General features: G+C 33.6%; 2 protein-coding genes across 5 annotated transcripts; both read left to right on the plus strand.

The window, feature by feature from the left end:
- Positions 1 to 8,381: 8,381 nt before the first annotated feature.
- Positions 8,382 to 12,893, plus strand: LOC130622880 (aquaporin-1-like). 4 transcript variants are annotated; one of them, XM_057438337.1, is made up of 5 exons: positions 8,382 to 8,425; positions 9,553 to 9,894; positions 10,184 to 10,425; positions 12,100 to 12,183; positions 12,568 to 12,893. In XM_057438337.1, the coding sequence occupies exons 2-5, from the start codon at positions 9,591 to 9,593 to the stop codon at positions 12,712 to 12,714; spliced, it is 777 nt and encodes a 258-aa protein (XP_057294320.1). In that variant the 5' UTR covers positions 8,382 to 8,425; positions 9,553 to 9,590; the 3' UTR covers positions 12,715 to 12,893. The 4 variants fall into 4 exon arrangements, with proteins under 4 accessions (XP_057294320.1, XP_057294318.1, XP_057294319.1 ...); XM_057438335.1 differs by lacking the exon at positions 8,382 to 8,425 and adding an exon at positions 8,499 to 8,755; XM_057438336.1 differs by lacking the exon at positions 8,382 to 8,425 and adding an exon at positions 8,989 to 9,119.
- Positions 12,894 to 16,806: 3,913 nt separating this feature from the next.
- On the plus strand, positions 16,807 to 17,820 carry LOC130622882 (late histone H2A.2.2). Its single transcript, XM_057438338.1, has 2 exons — positions 16,807 to 16,940; positions 17,158 to 17,820. The coding sequence occupies exon 2, from the start codon at positions 17,171 to 17,173 to the stop codon at positions 17,567 to 17,569; it is 399 nt and encodes a 132-aa protein (XP_057294321.1). The 5' UTR covers positions 16,807 to 16,940; positions 17,158 to 17,170; the 3' UTR covers positions 17,570 to 17,820.
- Positions 17,821 to 23,072: the final 5,252 nt, after the last annotated feature.

A 23,072-nucleotide genomic window follows, 5' to 3' on the forward strand; every position in this document is an offset into this window, starting at 1 on the left:
GACGAGTAGCGATTTGTCGTTTGTTTCACTTTTTCACTGTGATACAGCGCTCCTCCATTGACTCATTGTTTAATTGTAAAATTGATACACATTTACGTTTTTTCTCTCTGTGATGGAGAATGTTAATGTTCGTCGCGATAGATATTTTTTAATTATTTACAATTTCTTGAATAAAGTATTTAAGGTCAACGTATTCTTTTTTCTGTATTTGATTCATTTTTCTGAATCTTTCTTGTACACGGTATTTGTAAAAGCTAACCATATAAAACCTAACGCTTTCATTGGTCGGAAATAGGACTACTTAATAACATTTTAGGCTTTAGCTACGTGTTTATGTACAAAAACAGTGATTGATCAAAAAAATCAAGGAACTGCATATAAAGTTAGTTTATTTTCAAATAAAGTTTTAGAACGTCCCAGGACTTCCATCCATTTTTAAAATTAGGTTGTTCACTGATAAAAAATAACTATTCACTAAATATTTTTGTAGCGAAATGATAAAATGGAATAATAGTTTATCCTGGAAGCTTTTACCTTAGCGAAACTGACTGCAAGCTTCAAATTTTAGAAGACGTTACTTTCGTTAAAAGAGGCAGGTCGCAAATTAACATTTTTAGATGTTATAAAGAAAAAGTTTAAATTTCTGAAGTTAATAATTTTTTTTTAAATATATGACCTAAACAGTTGGGTTCGTGTCATGAAAAAAGGAGTCTTAGAAAGGAGTATGTGTAGCAGGGTGGCAAACAATAAAAGTCAGGGAATTTAGTAAACTTTTTCAGAGATTAGTAACCCAGAAAGTATATAAAAGAGAGCAAACCCTGAAATCTAGGTTGGTAAAACTCAGCTGTCAATTACCTAAGCACAAATTGTGCATTGCCATGAAAATTTATTCAAAAAATACACACGCTCTCGTTGTCAAAAATTATAGTAGTGTAGTCCTGCATTTTTTATAGGGTAGCCACACCTAAAATTCTCCCAAATTAATAAAAATGGAGACCCTCCTAAGATATCCTAAATTAAGGATTTCCGCCATTAGCAATAATCTGAAAAAGTACTGAACTTTGAAGAGGACTGAGTAGGGCACAAAATCATTGAATATTCTAAAATTTTAAAATTCAATTTTTGATTATTATTGTAACTGTAAATCATAGTTAACTTAACTTACATAAACTTTATTTCTCTATAAGAACAATTTTAAAAGAAAAATAATAAACCTGAAAATTGATGAACAACAAAAACAAAATAAGAACAACGGCAAGTCAGAAAATTTGATAGACAAATTTTCTGACTTGCCGTTTCTTTTTTTCTCTGAAAAACAACTTGGAAAATATCTTTAAAGGTGGCAGCAAATTTGTTTTTACATAATCAGTTACAAAATGTTATTTTCAGACTACATATTCTTATTTTTTCATTTATAACACACGATGTTATAAAATACATTATCTTTCATCAAAAATATTCAGCCTTAACAATTCCTCTTTAAATTAAAATTTAAGAATAATTAATAAGTTCTGCTGAATATAGCTTTAGTCTACGTGCTTGCAAAATTGTACAGAAGGAAATGACGTAATTTTTAAAGGGAACATCAAAGATGGCGCATTATAAGACGATCTTCATTATGCTACACTGCACGAGCTTTAACTTTCGATAGCATATAAACTTTAAAATAAAGTATTTTTCATTGGATAATGAAACAATTTGTTGCACTGTTAGGATTCTTATTGGCCAAAACTCATTTTAGCCTCGTTCTCAGAAAAAATCTGTCAAAACTAGGATTTAGGCTTTAGCCTGGATAAGTTTCGGACGTCCAGCCTAGCTGCGCTGCATCTATCTATCTATCTATCTATCTATCTCTCTATCTCCTCAGGTGATTTTAAAGATTCCGCCTTTGCTGGCGGAAATCAATAGCCATAACAAAAGAAACCTAAAATCTACTAAATAACCTAAAATTTGTGTTCAAAATATTAATTCTCCCTTAAAATAAAATTGTTTATGGTGGAATCTGGAAGGTAAGAAATTCTCCAGATTGTGGCATCCATATTTTGTTAGTCTGCTTTATGTGTGAAAATTGACATATGTTTGACCTGCAACAGGACTGATGAATTATATTTACATGATGCAATTCTGAAATAAACTGCTTCTCTAATATTTTTTAAAAAAAAGGCTTGATTATTAGTATTCTTCATTTCTTCCTAAGATTTAACAAAACCTGCTAAAATATGTAATGGTTCTTATATGTTTTTTTCGTTTTTTCTCCTAAAATTATACCTCCAAAATTGTTTAAAAGTATTCACCCTGCGCTCTTACTATATTATTACAGGAAGATAAAAATAGATTGTTACTATATGCTTCTACATACCTATACATTGCTACAATATAATTTAGTGAGCCAGCAATATTGACTTATAGTTGTGGTTGAACATCTCAGCGTGCTCAAACTCTACGTCATCGACATATGTCATGGTATATTAAAAAATAAGACCATCTGTGTTCTAATAAATCAGTGAGTGGATAGTTTAAAAAAGGTCGAATGTCAAGAACGTGTCGTAAAACGATAACAAAAATTGAAGACATCCTGTTGCAACTTATACTTATACAACTTCTTTATTGACCCGAATCCTGAATGAATGTACAAAGAATAGGTGAATCTTTATCTGTAAAAGCATGGTAAAAGTCACTCAACTAGCTTAATGTTACTAATTTTCGCGATAAAATATTTCGCGAGGTTAAAAAATTTGGCATTTTAGCTACTAGGATTGATTTTCGCGTGTCGGTCATGTTGAGATGTTGACGAAGAATTATTTTTGCGAATCTACCAACACTTTTCACAATTTAAATTTATTTCAGGCCTATTTGTTAAGCAACGGTATATTTTTCAATTCATCTTGCTCGTATGAGAGAACATGACCATTATTTTTATTAAAGATAAAAAAAGAAACCAACAAAAAAGTAAAAATAAATGTTCTTGTTATTCAAAATATTTTATTCTATTTTTTTGCAAATAATATAATCTTAACTACAAATTTAGAAATATCAGTTGATTAGACAAAATTCTGATATTATACAAAAAGCAGTAGTCGTTAACCCGTTCAAAAATCCACAAGGTTTTGGCCGTCAGCACAATATTTACTTTGCGAAAAGACAAATATGTGTGCAGCAGAACCATGTGCGAATAAAAATACATCTTTCGATTTTTAGTTGAAAATTTCGTTTGTTGATAACCTTTTAACAAAACTTGCGTGCGTACTTGCTTTAAAAGAATATACGATTTAAATGTTTAAGAATTACAACTCACTTTTCTTTTTCTTTTTATTATGTCATAAACGACAACAAGAAAACTTTCATTCACTTCATTCATTCACTTCATTCATTCACTTCATTCATTCACTTCATTCATTCACTTCATTCATTCACTTCATTCACTTCATTCACTTCATTCACTTCATTCACTTCATTCACTTCATTCACTTCATTCACTTCATCCACTTCATTCACTTCATTCACTTCATTCACTTCATTCACTTCATTCACTTCATTCACTTCATTCACTTCATTCACTTCATTCACTTCATTCACTTCATTCACTTCATTCACTTCATTCACTTCATTCACTTCATTCACTTCATTCACTTCATTCACTTCATTCACTTCATTCACTTCATTCACTTCATTCACTTCATTCACTTCATTCACTTCATTCACTTCATTCACTTCATTCACTTCATTCACTTCATTCACTTCATTCACTTCATTCACTTCATTCACTTCATTCACTTCATTCACTTCATTCACTTCATTCACTTCATTCACTTCATTCACTTCATTCACTTCATTCACTTCATTCACTTCATTCACTTCATTCACTTCATTCACTTCATTCACTTCATTCACTTCATTCACTTCATTCACTTCATTCACTTCATTCACTTCATTCACTTCATTCACTTCATTCACTTCATTCACTTCATTCACTTCATTCACTTCATTCACTTCATTCACTTCATTCACTTCATTCACTTCATTCACTTCATTCACTTCATTCACTTCATTCACTTCATTCACTTCATTCACTTCATTCACTTCATTCACTTCATTCACTTCATTCACTTCATTCACTTCATTCACTTCATTCACTTCATTCACTTCATTCACTTCATTCACTTCATTCACTTCATTCACTTCATTCACTTCATTCACTTCATTCACTTCATTCACTTCATTCACTTCATTCACTTCATTCACTTCATTCACTTCATTCACTTCATTCACTTCATTCACTTCATTCACTTCATTCACTTCATTCACTTCATTCACTTCATTCACTTCATTCACTTCATTCACTTCATTCACTTCATTCACTTCATTCACTTCATTCACTTCATTCACTTCATTCACTTCATTCACTTCATTCACTTCATTCACTTCATTCACTTCATTCACTTCATTCACTTCATTCACTTCATTCACTTCATTCACTTCACTTCATTGACTGAATAACTAAAATAAATACTTTTTGACTGTTTTAAAGTGTGTACACTACTTTTTCCTGCTGTTTCGACATCTATCGTCTCAAATCAGGCGCATTTATCGACAATTTTGCTTCAGTTAGTTAATTTTCAAAAATTGCATTTCACGAAAATTAATTTTCGCGAATAAGTCATGTTGAAATATTTCGTGTATATTTTTTGAAGATAATTTTACAACCACAAAAAACAAGAACAACATATAATTTATAACCAGAAGAAAAAGTAACTGCCATAAAAGTTGATTGACTTTAAAATGCTTGAAAGTGCAGCAACGCATTGTAAAAAAAATATTTCCTTTTTAAAAATTGCAGTTTATAATATTGGCCAACCTCAATCTTACGACCAATTGTCTCTTTTTGTACAACTAACGGCGAATAAGGTGTTGGTAACAGACAAAAACCCTAAGACGAAGTTGAATTTTGACCAAAAAGTCTTTTAGAGTAATTTTGTTGACCCTTCCGGGAATTTTCACGCAAACAGAATTTTGCTTCAGAATATTAATAAAACAGCAATAAAACTTATGGAAAGGAGGTATTCCCATAAGAACGACCCAGAAATGTCAAATGTATAACAAACAAGAGTCTACGGCTTTTTTAAAGGTAGATTTTCTTATTAAAGGGACGAAAGTTTATTTACAAGAGCTTTCTCGACGAGAATATACATAAAATAATCTTTTCCGCTTTTTTTTAAATATTCATTTTTCTGTTTAACGTTTTATTTTATCTTGTTTTATCTATTTTAAAAATGTAACGACTTTGCGACATAGTGGTAAAAGGAGTATTTTTTTGTTATTTTACCACCTTTCAACATGAATAAATTATAACGAAAAATTATGTGGTTGTTTTCGTCTTTGTTTATATTTTCATTTTCATGTTTCTCTGTTTGCTTTTTGGAACCTTCGATCGACAAACGAAACTATGACACAGAAAGGTAGAATCCGTTTTTTATAGAAATTTTATAAACATTTTTTAAAAAAATGTATTAAAATAATAAATAATAAAAACAAAAGTAAAGTCCATATAAAAGATTTTTGTTTGTTTGTTTGTTTGTTTGTTTGTTTGTTTGTTTGTTTTTCTGTTTGTTTGTCTGTTTGTTTGTTTGTTTGTTTGCACGGACGTCGCATTAATAAAAAGCAAAAAACATATTTTACCCTGTCAGCTTAAGCTTTATCCCTAACACAACTAGTATGAGCTCACCGAGCATAAATTCTATGCTTCATTGCTGGAAAATTTCTTCAATTTCTTCGATAATGTGTATTACCTGGTGTTATGTGTTTCCTTTTCATTTATTTATTTGTCTATTACTATATTTGAGTGTTATTTTGTTATCTTTTTCTATCTAACTTAAGTTCGATTCAACGCGTCAATAATTAGGCAGTAATAATATATCATGCTTTCATTTCCACTTAAAATGAGCGCGTTGGTGTTTATATTATTAATCAACATGGTGTATGTGACCCTATCTCTTATTTGCTTCGATACGCTTAATATGAGAAGAAATTTACCTTGATATCCCAATTATCGTTGACAAACTAGTCAGATGCCTTTCATAGTTTATATTTCTTTCTCGTCACTAGCTAAAAATTATACCAATCTCGTTTCCAAGGTAATTTATTACAACATCAGCTTCCTTCAACGTTTCCAAGGACTAAAACTTTTGTTAAAGAATGTGGATTGCTCAAGAAAATCGCTACAAACTTCCCATTTATAATTTTGATTGACAGTTCAACCATTATAATTGACAGCCTAAAGATTTAGATTGACCTACCGATAACTTTGCGTAAGCAGCCACGTAATATGTCCTTTGACAAAACTAACCTTTACTGGCGCGTTGATGACAACATCCTGATTAAAAATTATTAAATATGATGATTATTTGCATGGCAGGGGCGCGTAATTGCAACAGCTAGTATAAAAGCTCAGAACTCGGAAGATTTTTGCTCATCTTCAAACAAGTGACAACGAAGGACACGAAATAGTTACCTACGGTGCTTCAGAAAGTAAAAGGTATTGCATGTTGATATTATTTTTCCCTGATGTTTGAAAACAAAAGTTACATGGACCACAAAAAGTTATCCACTGTGTCTTTTTTTGCATATAATTTAAACTCCTGTATCTGCTGCCTTAAACGCGTTGTTAAATATGATAGCTCGTTTTGATATTTAAAAATATTGTAATTAAGTGTTCTAGCAATATATATTTTATATATTATTAACAAGCAAATTTCTATTAAATGTATTTACATATTTGTAAAAAAGTTAAATGGAGATTTGCTTGTTAGCTCCTCCAATGAAATATATATCCTGATATTGTGATCAAATATACAAAATTAAAAGTTTTTCAAATGTACAATATTTTTAAATATCAAAACGCGCACAGTTTCCTGACCATTCACCAGTATTTTTTTTCTCGTAAATCTTTTTTAGTGTTTCTAGCTTTCACAATTTTGTGGTCAAAATATTTAAAAAACTAAACGTGATATTGTGGGAAATTTGATTTAACCGTCTTTTTAGGTTCGGAACGTTTACTGAATTTAAGGTGTTTCTCCATTGATAGCACTATACTGGAGCGTTCACTTTCAGTGCGAAAAGGCTTCTGTTCGAATCCCAGTCGAGTCATGCCAGAGACTATAAAAAGTACGAATCGATCCCTTTTTTATTAGTGTTCAGAATGAGAATTAGATTGTAATCTTGGGCGGTTGTTTAATTTAGCGGTTGCTGTGCTTGCACGGCTTCAACAGCTTAAATGGGAGCTTTAGATACAAGGGAAAATGTTTTGGCGGATACAAAATTGAGCGTATTTAGCAGCTTTGATAAAAACCGACCAAATTAGATTTTGCAAAATTTTGCAAAATTTACTTTCCATCAAATGTTCTTCCCGTCAAAATTTCTTTTCTTAGGATAGGTTTCAATTCGGAGGAGCTTTAGTGATAACAGTACCAATAAGAATGGAATAGGATATACTAAGTAATATATGCATAATAATTTACCAAAAACGTGTTTAATTACGAGTCTCTTCATACCTTAGTTTTTCTATTTATAGTGATAAGTTTTTCACATTTGAAAACCTAAAATTTGTGATTTGATCCGTTTTTAGAAGCTTATTGTTGACATGAAATGTGTTGTTATATTTGTTGTTATAGTAAATACACACACGCCAGCTTACCTAGTGACCAATCCTTTTTTACATTTTTAATATAATTTTTACTGTTTTTTATCTCAAATGTATCCGATATCCGGTAACTATATCCGAGACGATTTCCGAAATACTTAGAATGGTCCAGGAAGCATCTTTTGATTATATTTAATGAAAGGAAGATGTTAGAAATTAAGTGCTCTGGAATAGTCCGGCTTACTTGATTTTTCATTTCTACCTGTCAAGAATGAGATACATGAAGGTCAGAATATTGTGAAATGTGAAGAACAGAATGAATTATTCACACGGCAATTATAAAACATCAATAAAAAAATTGTATCTAACAAATTGCACAAAATTTTTTTACAAAATATCCTGCACAGCAGTATGGAGTTAAGACTGTGCTTTGTTGTTCTTATTATTGACTATCGCTGCTACCCTACATACACAAGCTTTGGAGGGGGCTTTTTGTGGGTTTGCCAAGGCTTTCGCTTAAAATTTCAAGAAACAAGTTTGCATAACCTTTTCGGTTTAGTAGAAGCGCAGTCGAGACAAGCTTTGACGTTGCTTTTTTGTTTTTTTGACGTTCAGTAAAGGTCTAGTGATGAAGTTGTCAAGGATGTTATTGAATGTTATTTTCGTCAAAAAAATATTTAGATTGTAAAATGTAAATGTTAGTTCTGGGTTGAAATTAAAATTTTCTTAGGTGAGTAGAGTGTCTTCAGCATCTCGGTTAAGTGAATTAGGAATTAATTATTGACTTAAGTTAGTACCTTTTTTATAGAATATTGTTGTGTATGAAGTGTTAGGAATTACATAGAGTTCCGTTTATTTACTAATTTATTTTTTGTTCTGTATTATTCCTGTTGCGTTTATTTATTAATTTGTTTTGTTCTCAATTATTTTTGTTGCGTTATTTATTTTTTTGAATTTGCGCATTGACGAAAGTGTTTAAGAAATTCGATTAGGAGGATTCTGCTTAATCTCACTATGTCAAATTTCTATTTTTATGTTTAATAAACTGCTTTTTGTGTTTTGCGAGTGTGTGTGAGCACTTTAGTTATACATAACTACTATTCAATCCCTGAGTACAAGGTATCTATCAAATATTTTTTATTCTGTTTCATTTTTTTTCCAATCCTCTCAATTCATACCTTCAACAGCGCAGAAAAATGGCGTCAACACATGTCAGGTTGCTTTCAAAAATAATATTACGTTTCCTTTTTTTTCAGACCACAAACAGTAATAATCAGCTCGATATCTTAATCAAAACAAACTTAAGTAGATTAGATTAACTCAACACAAATTTACTACTGTGTAGAAGTAATTATCACAAACGCCCATATCGAGTTAAACAACAGGGGTTGTGCGAGTTTTTTTTGTGAATTTTCTTTTGGAGTGACAAAAACGACAAACAGTGCAAATGTTAAGTGACAAAATAAGATAAAGCTTCACCAAGGTTAGGTTTTATGCTTTGTCTTCTTGTCATCTTACACCAAACTGACGTTTCAGACGTTTGCGTAAAAAGTAGTAGATGTTTTTTTTAATCATTGTTTTCATATAAATCTATAAATGTAGAGAAATTTTGTTTCTCTTGTAATCAACATGTTCATTCTGGTATGTCTTGGGACCTCTTGCTGCTTAAAAACTCGACACATATTTTGAACTGTAGAAGAACAATTCCCACTTTGATAATTACTTTTATAAAATCCACTTGTTTTTAAACGTTTTTAAAATCTTTCATCAAAGTTTTGACTTTTACTTCAGTGCAGCAAAAAGGTTGGCTTTGTATGGTAATGTAGATTTTAATGAATTTAGCTACATGTTGCATTTTTACACACAAAAAAATTAACCTAGAGTTTTCTAATTTTCAATTATTATTTTTATTTTAGTTCACGCTGCTTCAGTATCAGTTTGTCAGACGCAAAAAATGGGTTTAAACGAACTTCGCGAGAAATATTTTTGGCGAGCTGTTTTCGTCGAATTTTTTGCCACCGCTTTGTTCATATATCTTGTTACCACTGTGTTGATTAATTTAAATCCAACGACAACCGGTGGTGCTACTATTGTACAAATTTCATTCGCCATTGGATTGGCTATATCTGTTTTCATTCAAGTGTTTGGACCAATCAGTGGAGCGCATATCAATCCAGCAGTTACTATTGGTGTTCTTATTAATGGCGGATGTAGTATTTTTAAGGCTGTCTTTTATACTCTTGCACAGCTTATTGGAGGTATGATTTTTAGAATATTTCTTTTCTTTGTGCGTGTTTTCTTTTCCTGATTCCCAGGAGCTTTTCTGAGGTTCCGTTCCGAGATAAAACCCGGAAGCCCTTTAAAATGTCTTAAATTAACATACAAACGTTCTTATAAACGACAAACTAGCACCGATGCACTTTTTATTGAATATTGTTTTCGCTTTAATGAAACATTCTTTTACAACATCAGTGCAAGAAGACAAGATAATTTCCATTCTATGTGACGATCAATTCAACATTTAATATAATGTTTTTGTGTTTACAGCCATTGTTGGATCAGCTATAACGTATGGACTGACACCAGAGAAACGACGAGGTGGGCTTGGAAACCTCTCTATTTCTCCAGATATAACGGAAACACAAGGATTGTTTGTTGAGCTTATTTTAACTATGGTACTTGTATTCACCGTGTTAGCATCTACGTCATCAGATCACAACCGAAAAGATTTTGGTTACGCAAATGGTTTAGCTATTGGAATCTCCATCACAGTGGCTCACTTAGTCGGGGTAAGCTGTGAAAAAACTACATTGAAATTATTAGTATTGCATGCTGGAAATATAATATACTTTACTCAAATTTCAACTTCTATTATAGTCTTTCTAGCTTCTTTGATAATTGTTAAACTTGTATATTTTTTCCCACTTACAATCTGCTATTTCTTTTAATTTTTTTTCTTCTAAAATCTTCATAAATATAGTCAGGTTAGGTTAGGTTATAGGTATATTTCGCCGTTATATAAATGTTACAGGTTATAATATCTTGTAATATATACAAAAATGGCCGGAGCAAAAAGAAGGCACAAATTGTCTTATCACTAAGCCCCGTTGTTAAGCAAAAAGAAAGAGAAAGTTAAAATAATACTTAATATGATAAAGCAATATTCTAACTATATATATTCTATAAAAAGATTATTTGAATTTACAAAGGTCTATGTGAGAGTTTGCATCTAAAAATATTTACAAATGTCTATAAGATCAGTCGTTAATAATTTTGTTTTTACATTCTTGAAAATATTAAGAGTTTAGTCTGTTTTAATATCATCAGATAAACATTTATTCCATAGGTATGGTCCTCTATGTTTAATTGAAAACGTGCAAGATTTTAATAAAATCTTTGTCACTTGATAATATTTTTTGAAAATCTAGTATCATATTTATGTTGTATTAAACTAAATTGGTTAGTAAACAATTTTGGTGTTATGTTTTGTTTCATCTTTTACATGAAAAATAAAACTTCATGCATATTTAATTGATAAATGTTCAAAGCCCCAATTTGAAGAAATAAGTGTTGTGTTGGTGCATATCTGTCTAAACCAAAAATTATGCGACAAGCATGTTTTTGTTTATTATACAACTTTTTTAATTTATTTACATTGTTACTTGCCCAGGAGATATTACAATACGTTAAGTAGCTTTGTATAAAAGAAAAATATAGGTTCTTTAAGCAATGGAAATTTAAGTATCGTTTGGCCTTATATAATATCCCTAAGTTTTTAGAGATTTTATTTTCAAGGGTTTGTATATGTTTATTCCATGTTAATGATTCGTCTAAAAGTACGCCAAGAAATTTTATTGTTTCTTCTCTCTTTATGTTTACGTTATTAATTTTAAGAGATGGTAGTTTGAGTGGAATATTATCAGTTTTGTAACGGTTATAGAATAACACATATTTAGTTTTACTTATAATAAGTGAGAGCTTATTTGCTTTAAACCATTCGTTTATATGCGCAAGTTTTTGGTTAGCTGTTTTAAATAAATCGACAATGTTAGTATGGGAGTAAAAAAGATTAGTATCGTCAGCAATTAGAATAAATCTCAACATTTTAGAGGAATTGTGTAAGTCGTTTATGTAGATTAAAAACAGTAGGGGTCCAAGAATGGATCCTTGTGGAACACCACACTTTGTTAGTTGAAAGAGCGTCAATTTATCGTCGTATGCTATGCATTGTTTTCGGTTAGTCAGGTAATTTGTAAACCATTTCAAATTGTTGTTTTGCACACCGTAAGATTTTAGTTTGGATAAAAGAATTATGATTTACAGTATCAAAAGCCTTTGAGTTATAAATGAATATCCCTAGTGTAAACAACCTTTTATTAAAGGATTCCGATTATTCACTTATACCTACGTTTCGAGGCTTTTATTATGATGATGCTCAAACTATGTAATTTTTTTTATGTTAGATCCCATACACAGGCAGCGGTATCAACCCAGCACGAGCATTTGGACCTGCTGTTGTTGCTGACCAATGGGAGGAATATCACTGGGTACGTACAATAGATACTTTTTCTCAGTGGCACCATATGTAAGTTTAACCCAAAACAGTCCAAGCTTTGATTCTTTAGTCCCTTACGTTTTTGATGCGATGAAAGAAACACAATTTTTGGGATTAAAGAGGAAAATCACGGTTGTATTGTACATCAAAATCATACTTTGTCAAGTTTTACATAAAGAAAAAATGTCCTGGTAAATAGGTTGATTCGCAAAATGTTGAAGAGTTTAAGGATGCGGTGCCCCCTAAAACACATACTCGGAGTAATCGATTATATTCCAGAGTCATTGTAAATCCTGCACTTTACTAATGTTTAAGACTAGTAAGTGGTTTAACGAGTAGTTGGACTTTATTGAATGTGATGTTAACCTGTTTTTAGATTTATTGGGTGGGACCATACATTGGAGGTGCATTAGCTGCTGTGATGTACAGGTTTATCTTCAGTTGGGAAAAGAAGAAACCGACACATGAGATTCCCGCCACGAATGGCAACGATCATGGAACATTTACAGTGACCACCCAATAAGTATTGTGTCATGCAGGAATGAAAAAAAGTGTACACAAAATGTGTAAAAATTTAAGATATAACAAACTTAATATATTTAAGATTCTGATGCTCGATGTGATTAGAAGATCGAACTTGTAGCAAAATGTAATGCTTGTTAATTAATTGCTTTGTATTTTGTAATAATATGTACTGTCGTAGCTGGTTGACTTTTCTTGTTTGCTTCCCTTTATTTCAACTTCAAACATTTCATTGAGACTTTACCAATTCATGTTATCAACACGTTAACCTACGCGTGTTAAAATTGCAATCGTCGTCCCTAGAGTCATCCATCATTGCCATGATCACAGCTTGATGCTTTAAAGCCGGATTTCCATTAAAAAGATGATCGTACTGAAATCAGTTTTTGTGATTGGACAAGCTTGATGTTTTAGTTAATATGCGTCGAAACGTGAAAAAGTTAAATTCATTTCAACTTCGTAGTACGCGTATCACAAATTAAACAAACAAAAGAATAAGTAAGAATAGTTATCTTTTGAACCAATCATTGAAACCGAAATAATACGTTACGATACGTTCTATTTCTAAGTGAAAATCTTGCGTAAAGCAACCTCGTCCCCAGGGGATGTGTTTAAAGATGAATTTCCACTCAAAAACGAATTGGAAGGGATCAGAACGGACCATTATAATTTATGGAATCTGATTGGTTGATAAAATTTTCCATTCCAAACTGTTTTGATTATCCAAACTGAAATTTCAATTTTTCTTGAAACCAGGAACAGGAAAAATTTTTAAAAAAAGAAGATAGCCAATCAAATTAAGTATTTTCTTGTTCCGTTCAAATCCGTTATTCTTTTGTGCGGAAATTTACCTCGAGCCGCTATGGTTTTGATGCCAAAAAAGCTTAAAACCTTGTGTCCGATGTTGTTTAAATTTGTTATGTAAAATATGTTATGCAAAAGAGAATTACCAGCAGACCCTTATGCCCAAGGTCTCTTGTCTCTTGAACCGTTATTACAGTGGTTAAATGCACTTAGTTTATTTATGTCATATGAACAAAAACAATGACCAATAGGAGTTGATTGTCGAGTTTTCGGAGTATGTAGCACAATACATATAATTCCAATATCGTTTCTCCCAGCGTCTGTTGTCACTTTTATATATCGGGACGGACAGACTGTTCGCCTCCACCATTTTTAATACAAATTTTGTAATTTTAATTCCGCCAAGTAAAAAAGTCTGTTTTCAAATTACGTCTACGAAAAAAGGCTTAAAAATAGTAAAGCTGTATTCTTTATTGAAGAAGAACTACTTTGTTCATCACTAACATACTGCCAAGCAGTGGGCGGGATTCGATCCGCGGTCCCCAGAACTGGGAGCCGCAGATCGAATAGCACGAAAATGAGATGAGGGTAAAAAAATAGGGCAGCCTTCACTCCAGTGGCTCTTGCTTTTTTGACAGTGAGCCAACTTTTCAACATGAAGCTGTGAATTTTGTCTTATTGATTAACGGCTCAGGGGCCAAGGGACCCTAGGGAAGAGGGTGCGCGGAAGTCAACCTTCCATCGTCCACACCGAGGCAATGGTAAACAAGAAATCCTATGAAAAATAAATAAAGGAAGAAATTTTTAAAATCATACTGAAAATTGCAAGCTCCAGTCAGTCTTTTAAACTTCATCGTATGGTTTGAGATCTTTATTTTACTAGCTGATGTATGTATATATTTTCTATTTACTTTTAAACGATACGAACTTGTATATATAAACGAACTTGTAACTCTGACGAAAAAAAGTACACACTACTACTACTAAAAATAAATAACCTGCCACAGCAGTTTATAAAATTATAATCTGTTAAATGCAATGCGTGTACTCTTAAAAAAACCAATTAAAACGATATTGTTAACAAAAAGATATATCTGACCGTCAGGACTTCCTTAAAATATTAGACACCAATTTCAAATCCTTACGAAACGCTCCTAATAAAAAGCTCTATGCAGGAGTGCTGTGGGTTGGTTAAAAAGAATTTGGGCATATCGGAAAAGTGGGATGCGGAATGCGGGATACGGGCAGCGGGAGGCGGGATAAATGAAGTGGATGCAGGATGCGGGATGCGGGATGCAAAAATTCATCGAAATAAAATACTGACCATGCCGTTATCGAAACATCGCGTAAACATTAAAATAAACTACGCAGTAATTTTTCTAAAAAGAATACAACAGTTAGAAATGCATGACTTGATTTTCTTTCGCTTGGTGAACTTAATGTGATACAAAACAATTTGTTTGACAATGAACTTTTATGTATCCTTTGGCGAGGTTGAAATATCCAAGCAACAAATATAAATGCCTCCGATCTGAAAAAGTAGTGCTTTCGTGCTATACACTTTGAAAAGAAATCGAAATAGTTGATATTGCAGAAACCAGTCTATGTGTCAGTGTTTACCTCCACAACTCTGTCTCGTTTTCTCGTATTTAAACCGAACGAATTACAGTCTACTGAAACCGAAATGATAAGGAAAATTATTCGACTGAAAACATGCGCGAATTATGCGTGAATAGTTTGTCATTGTAGAGTGTTTGAGACGTTGTATGACTACAATGCAAGCTGTTATATTTTTATCATTGTAAATATTATTTTGTATTGTGAAACTCGATTTTGGAATTTGAACACATTTTGATTTTTCTACCGGACACGATTTTGTAACTGGATTTTGGATTTTGCTTTGGAACTGAACAAGATTTTACACATTTTGAATTTATCTGGTTTTGCGCTACATAGGTAATTACTATTTATTGATGAATTGATCGATCTCCACTTGAGCGTGTGCTTGAAATGCCCAGGTAATAAACAAACAAACAAACAAGCATTTTGATTCGTTGGCGCTTGGCGTGTAGCAGTTGCAGACAGCCCAACTTTCACCTACGTCTTTCTAGACATTTTTTTCTTCAAAGAACCTGGTTTTTACGCACATGGTATATTTTGACCTCAATTTGATTTCGCGCAACTTTTCAACCTTGATCATTTGCCGCACTATAACGGAAGAAAATGTGTTATTGATTGACTTTCCATTAAACGGACCAAGTAAACAAAAGGAAATATAGAAATTAATTTTCGTGAGGTTTTTGCGATATTTTTGAAAATTTTCAAATCCTTTCAAAAGAGCAGAAATTAATTTTTGGTTATTTGTATTAATTGATACCAGCAAAAAGTAACTCTTTTTGAAGGATATTCTTTCTACCCACTCTTTTTTTGAACTTGTTAAAATTCTGTTATTTTTCGTTTTTTGTTAAGTCTGTTAAAAATAAACGAAAATGAATTTATTTATTATCGAGTTTATCGTGCGTTGAATCCATGGCGAGAATAACATTGGCCCGGTCATTATTTTACTTCCATGATTTTTTTGCATCATGCATCCCGGATCCCGTGCCTGTCAGCATCCCGCATCCCGCATCCCACTTTTCCGATATGCCAAAGAACTTGTAACCTACTACATTGCATCATACCTAATCGCAAAAGAATTAAAAAAAAAACACAAAGATTTTAGATTTGTGATTTTTAATTTTTGATTTTCAAAATTTTTTTGGTTCTGAATTTTGTATTTCAAAATAAAGAATATTCAAAAAATGAATTTGTACCAAGGTTCTGATTTTTGATTTTCAAAAAGACACACGCATTGCCACAAACAAAAAGCAGAAAATCTGGAAGCCTGCTAATTTAGCTATATACTGAATTTAAAGAAGAAAATTTATAAAGCTAAAGTTAAAGTTAACTAGGCACACGCTCGTCCCCAGGATTTTATGCCTTTTTGCCATCTTCTCTCTCTTATATCATAGAGACAATACATCCAGGGACGAGGGTGGTGGTAAAGTCAAAAAATGGGTCATCCTTCTTTTGGTGTATAGAAGTGTGAATAATTTTTCAAGTTTATATCATATTCTCTTTTGGAAACGTTTTCTTGCAACATACGATGTGTGTGTCAGAGTCACCCTGTTCCCAGCGCCTGCTGCCTGTTTTTCATATCGACGGTGTGATTGTATCCCCGTCCTGGATGTCAGAAAAGATACAAAATGCCGGGCGGACGAGATTTTGTCCCCGACTAATTTTTTGCAAAGCACAAAGGAGGAGTGAAGAAAAACGGTTTGCCGGAGAACATGTAGAAGCATGCGCAGTAAAAGAAAGATATAAAGCGCGCCAGCGCCAAAATTTGCATTTGGAAACTACACAACACCGTCGAAAAGCTAAAAGGTTGGCAAGCTTCTTAATTTTTATTGATAGTTAATGTTTACCTTTGTGTTAGTAAAAAAAAAATTGTAGATTTTGTTTAAAAGGGTTAACACCACAGTTAATTATTATTTTGTTTATTATTTATAAATCTAGCCAACCACAAAAATTGTAATAAACTCAAACTGTAAGCCAAAGTACCCCCAAAAATACATTTTCTGACACATCTCTTTTATTATAGATATACTAACAACATGAGTGGACGTGGAAAAGGTGGTAAAAGTAAGGTGAAAGCTAAATCACGATCCAGTCGAGCAGGACTTCAGTTTCCAGTTGGTCGTATTCACAGATTTCTCAGGAGAGGTCATTATGCTAACAGGGTTGGCAGTGGTGCTCCTGTGTATTTAGCAGCTGTTTTAGAATATTTATCTGCTGAAATTTTAGAACTTGCAGGAAATGCTGCAAGAGACAATAAAAAGGCTAGAATTATTCCTCGACACTTACAATTAGCAGTACGAAATGACGAAGAACTAAACAAACTGTTAAGTGGTGTGACAATTGCTGCTGGTGGTGTGCTACCAAACATACAAGCAGTTTTGCTGCCAAAAAAGACAACAACAAAAGGGAAAAGCTCGCAATCACAAGAATATTAAAGTGGATTTTTTAATATTTGTAATACGTTTTTGTGATATTCATGAACCAAATGTTAGATCTCTGTAGTTAGTCTGCTGAATAGTCACAATTCAGACAACTTGGTAAATAACATACTTTGGGTTTGTCCTCTAATCACCTTTACAGTTTAAAATAATAGACCCAAGAACTTGCCACAGTAAATAAGGCAAATATTTTAAATTTTAATGCTTTGTAAAGTTCATTTTCTTAATAAATATTGTAATAACCTGGCCTTATTGCTTTTTCATCTTAAATCCAACAAATCAATCAAGCATAACAACATTACCCCTAGGAATTGCAAATTATACTATTGATATTAATTCAGTGTGCATTAGGCACTAAATTAATAGGGTGGCGGCTTACAATAGACAATTTTTGCTTGGTTATTTTCTGTGTAATCAGTTTTTTTGTGCTGTGTAAGTGCAGGGTGACCACACCTGAAATCTCTTAACCTTAACTTGACTTTAAATATGATTCTTCTGAAATCTTTGACTTAAGATTAAGCACATCTGTTTCTTGAAACCAGACAGGTAAATTATTTACATTACAACAATAGCTTCATTGACATTAAAGAACAGGATTATACATTTTTTTCAGTGTTTGTTAACATTTTACTAAAATTACAAGTTTTAAATCTGTGGTCTAATTATCATGTCAGGGTGACTGACATGATAATTAGACCACAGATGGGCGCAAACATACCTATATCGTACTTGACTAGACTATTTTTTGATTATACAAATAAATAAGAAACATTTGAAGTAGCTAGCCCAGAAAATAAAAACCTATATATATGGTGTGTTGTCTTCTACTAGGGCCACTATAACAAAAATTATAACCTTAGACAGCCTCAGCTCAATTAAACATCTCATTTTATATTGAAAATTGAATGAAATGATAAATAAAATTAAATATCTATTTTTTTTGCTGATGACCTAATAACTGGAGATCTGCAACTTGATTTGCAATAAAATTTTGTGGGTAAGCTTATATAAGCACTATGTTCACTCACAAAATTTGATTGCAAACCGACATGCAGATCCCAAGTTATGGGATTGTCAGCAAAAAAGCCTTGGATGAGCAAACGAGTGTCATTTTGACAAAAAAGAGTTAATCAATTCAACATTATAATATCTATGCATTGATAAAGTTTGAATGCACATCCCATAACAAGTCTAAAATAATTGATGACAGAAAATATCAAAATTTGCTATTACTTAAATATGACATATAATTTATGCAGCATAATTAAATCTGAATTTATTTAAATGTGAATATCTTGGGAACAAAAAAGGCTTTTTAAAAAACTTAAAAGGACTTGTTAACCAACTTTTTAAGCTTAATAAGTCTAACATCATGTTATACCTCCATTTAAAACTGGGGAACCTGCTTTAGCAGTCGCGAACCAATTCCGTCCAATCCTGTAGCTTTATTTAGATTTAGTAGAAGGGAACCACTACAAGTATGTAGGGTTTTCCACGGTCAAGGCCCTGCTTCAGAGCTCCTTCGTAACTACTCCGCAGCTACCCCTCTAAAAAGAGGGATTCCCTAAAATGGTCAAAACTGCAGACATCATCAAAAATGGACATGCGCCAAAAGATCCTGGCTCAATTCCGACGACAACCGACACAAATCAACGACATAGGCATGTTGGTCTATAGAACAAAGCGATAAAAGAACAGTGCGATGAATGTGAACGTATACTTGTGGTGGTGAGTAAAATTTTGTGCTGGTGCTCCTATAAGAAACACATCATCTATAGTGGAGGCAGCTGTGTATGCAAGATCTAGATCTCTCCATTACCCCGATGCTAGTTAGACCCTAAAAACCATAACAAACATGAACATTTTGAAGAAGGAAGCAGTAATTTTATGTATCAAGGGAAGATCGAATATGTGTAAGGTGCAACTGGAAAATGTTATCCGTAAAGCGGAGTATAAGAAAGCGTCGACACAGACGGATGGCCCATATTGAATACCTTGTGTATAAGCAGCATGGCAGCGAAATATCGATATCCTGACTGAAGAGCTAAGCCAGAAATAGCGTCGTATAATTCATTGGCGGCTTGATAATCGATTCTGCTACTGGAGAATTACTTGGGTGGTATAGTATTGTAGCCTGCTGTTTTGTAGGAATACAAAACCTACAAAACTTATGCCGAATACTCTAGCGGAGTATTTAGGTAGGAGAGGCATACAGGACTTTGTTTTTCCCTTCCTGTCTACCCCTTGCGACTAACTCTGCACGCTCTCGTTCATCGAGGTTATTCACGATACATTTAACTTGCTGCCGTGTCTGTTTCTTTAGCACCATACAGTGCTGCTTTTCCTGTGTAATCAATCTGAACTCAAAGTCGTTTAGGACACCGTTCTCGAACACCTTGAAAGTAAATTAACAATGGAATTTAGCTTTGACTCTGCAAGCTTTTTTAATTTTATAGTCTCATGTTTGTGGGCCTTTACCCCTAACCTTTATGAAGCATTTCTCGGTCATGCTTGGTTGATTCTTCTAGCTAACGTTATACCTCCCATAGCAATACACAGCGGCGTGCCAAGCCCTGTGGCTAGTGCACTAAGGCTGCATCCCAGTAGTGATCACACTAACTCCTAGTAATCCGTGATCTTGCGCAGCCTTTATACCTGACTCTTATCCTGCATACTGTCGTCCTCAGGCGCATCCGTTGGTAATGTCAGATATAACTTCATACTAGCCATCTTTTTTCTATGGTCACCTGAATGGTAAATGCCGCAAAAGCTACGTTTTGTCATAGTGGAACTCATCCGTCAGCATAAACTCGAGCCTGTCTGTTGACCCCTTTGGAGGGAGGTACACAGGTGTGTCAAAATTCCAGGCGAGCATCTCTCCCCAAGTTACTTCTTTGGTGGGGAGTACATTGAAAACGAAAATTTTCGGCGGAGAATGATTTGGCGGAAAAACTTTTGGACACAATTTTTTATTTCAGCGGAAAGGTTTCTGGACAAGATTTGTAAAGTGAAAAAATGTATGGGTAAGTCTTTTGAGCGAATTTTAACCAAATTTCAAAAGTAATGATTACGGAAAATGACACAAAAAGAAGGCTAGAAGCATTTATAGTGTAGTGGTCTTTAAGATCCAACTTTATGAATAGAGCCTCAGCCAAATGTGAAAATAACAAAAATAATAAGTTCAAAAACTGCAGTTTTTATTGATTTACTGATTACCCTATATATAATTTCTATGCACTGGTCCTGTTTTAAAAAAATTAGGAAAACCAAAATTTTTGGACGGAAAAACTTTTTGCACACAAATTTCGGACAGAAAAATTTTCGGACAATAAAAAATGTATGGCCAGAATCTTCTACCATCAAGGAAGCAATCTTCTTCATCCAGATGTGAACAGACAAGTCGTAATTGATTGTAAATATCAGCCATGTACCATCCATCGTATTCGCCCTTGGTAAAATACTTACCACCAGCACGTTCCTGAAGACCCTTCAGGTGTCTTAGCTTGCAGTGGATCGATACAATCATTCCATCGGGTACATGGAGCCTGCAGAGGCCATTCCTAAACACAAAAACCATGGCTTTTCCCTTGGCTTCTGCGTTAATATGTGCCACTATCTACACAATCGTATACAACCCTTTAATGAATCAGATCCATGTAACGTTTTTCCTCGGGTCAGTGCCCACCTGTCTGATAATGAAAGCGTTGGTGATGAACATACTGATCGACTTCAAAGCGATCCTCCTACATTAACCTAGGTATTCGTTAAAGATGGTGGGTTTGACGATGTCTGTGATTCTACAAGTATGCAGTGCTTATGTTAGGCTCACAAGCCAGGCACAAGCTTCTCTTATAGGCTCTGGTACAGACAACTGTACAGCGAGACAAATCGGAAGATGTCGGAGGAGATATAACAACCTTCCAAAACGTGCTGCAGTATGCTAGAATCCTTGTAAACTTTGTCGTGATGACAAACATTTACATGCTACCCTCAGAAATTCTACAACAACAACATCTTGATCGCACCTTCCACGGTGAACCCTGGGATCCCCGTGGATGTAAATAAGGTAAAGGTTTTTGAGGTAAAAAATTCTACGGCGAAAGCTAGTGGACACGCAAAAGCAGCAACGCGCAAGAGCACAACGTGCAGAAATGCCACCGTATTCCCTCAGCATGCGCAGAGCGAGAGAATGACCGGAAGCACGCAAAGTAGATTGGGAAACTCAGCACAAGGCGCTACAGCATGAAGACAAGAAGATCGTATTTCTCACTCTTTTACCTATGGGTAAAATAATAGGGAGCAGGAGCCAGGTAGAAGTGTTGGGCAACAAACCCGACAATCTTCGCGGTTGTGTGCATAAAAAAGTTGACTATGCTTCCAAGAATAGCTGCACCTGTTTTGCCTGCAAGATACTTTAAAAACCTGAAAGGTCTATCAAGTTGGTTTTGTACAAATCCACTCTTTCTTACTGCGGCACCTACGGCTCCTTTCCCTGTCACTGCTAGAACAATGGTTGAAATAAGTAACCCTACAGTTGTGACAATTGAGGCGATGGTTATTCTCTGCTTCTTGAACAAAAACCTTGAGCTTCTCGGTAAGAGATTTGTCTACCATCTTCATCAAGGTGTCTTTAATCACTATGAGCTGGGGCTGAATTTGGTTCATTCCAGGGCGAAGCATGTATTTGAGAGTGTAAGGGAATTTGTTGAGTTTTGTTTTTAACAATGCGTTCATTTAAGGTGAGGAAGCATTTATTTTAGCGCGCGTTTTTAATCTACATTAAGCTGGCTTTCACCCGACAATCAAAGCGAAACACTAAGATGTGAGATTTAATCTTTTGTAAGGATTACCAGGTGCGTTCCTCTCATTGCTATTCACCGTTTTTACCAAATGGTAGATGATTAGAAAAACAGACCCTACGCTGTGCTGGCGCAGCCGATAAAAATCGTAACACGAGTCGGGTAAACATGTGTATTAATATAAGAGACTACCTTCAATATTGGGTGCATTGGAGGAATGTGATAATTCTTTTTACTTTAATGGTTTAAACTTCAAAATCACTATTTAACTCAGTCAGTTATTTTAATTCTTTACTACTCTCCCATTCTTTTTAAATGTAACGACGTTTTATTTCATATTTGACGCAATCGTTAATAAAATGACGTCAAATAACGTTTTTATCGCTTTTGATAAAGTTCCGGAGAAGAGAGAAGTTGCTCTTTAAAAGAAATATTATTATTTATGTGTAAAATGCATAAAAACAAAGATCAACCTTGAGTTATTGATGGAGTTCGTGTAAGTTATGGAGAATCGAACGTGTGTGCTGCCACAAGAGAACGAATGATGGCTCCAATTAAAGTTGACAAGAAGAAGAAGAGAGAAAAAAGTACGTTGCAAAAATGGAAAGCTATGAGACCTGAGCAAGCCAATCGATACTTGTGCAGCGAAGTTCAAGTTCGATACTATATCAAAATAAAAGAAAAATTTCGTTGCGATATGG

The sequence above is a fragment of the Hydractinia symbiolongicarpus genome, chromosome 13, assembly GCF_029227915.1.
Source record: "Hydractinia symbiolongicarpus strain clone_291-10 chromosome 13, HSymV2.1, whole genome shotgun sequence".
Classification (NCBI taxonomy): Eukaryota; Metazoa; Cnidaria; class Hydrozoa; order Anthoathecata; family Hydractiniidae; genus Hydractinia; species Hydractinia symbiolongicarpus.

What these genes read in the sequence shown, in the direction of transcription:
- LOC130622880 (XM_057438337.1), top strand. Translation starts at nt 9,591, where the DNA reads ATGGGTTTAAACGAACTTCGCGAGAAATATTTTTGGCGAGCTGTTTTC. An exon ending in TCTTGCACAGCTTATTGGAG is followed by an intron (nt 9,895 to 10,183) that starts GTATGATTTTTA and finishes TTGTGTTTACAG; the next exon opens with CCATTGTTGGATCAGCTATA. An exon ending in AATGGGAGGAATATCACTGG is followed by an intron (nt 12,184 to 12,567) that starts GTACGTACAATA and finishes ACCTGTTTTTAG; the next exon opens with ATTTATTGGGTGGGACCATA.
- LOC130622882 (XM_057438338.1), top strand. Translation starts at nt 17,171, where the DNA reads ATGAGTGGACGTGGAAAAGGTGGTAAAAGTAAGGTGAAAGCTAAATCA.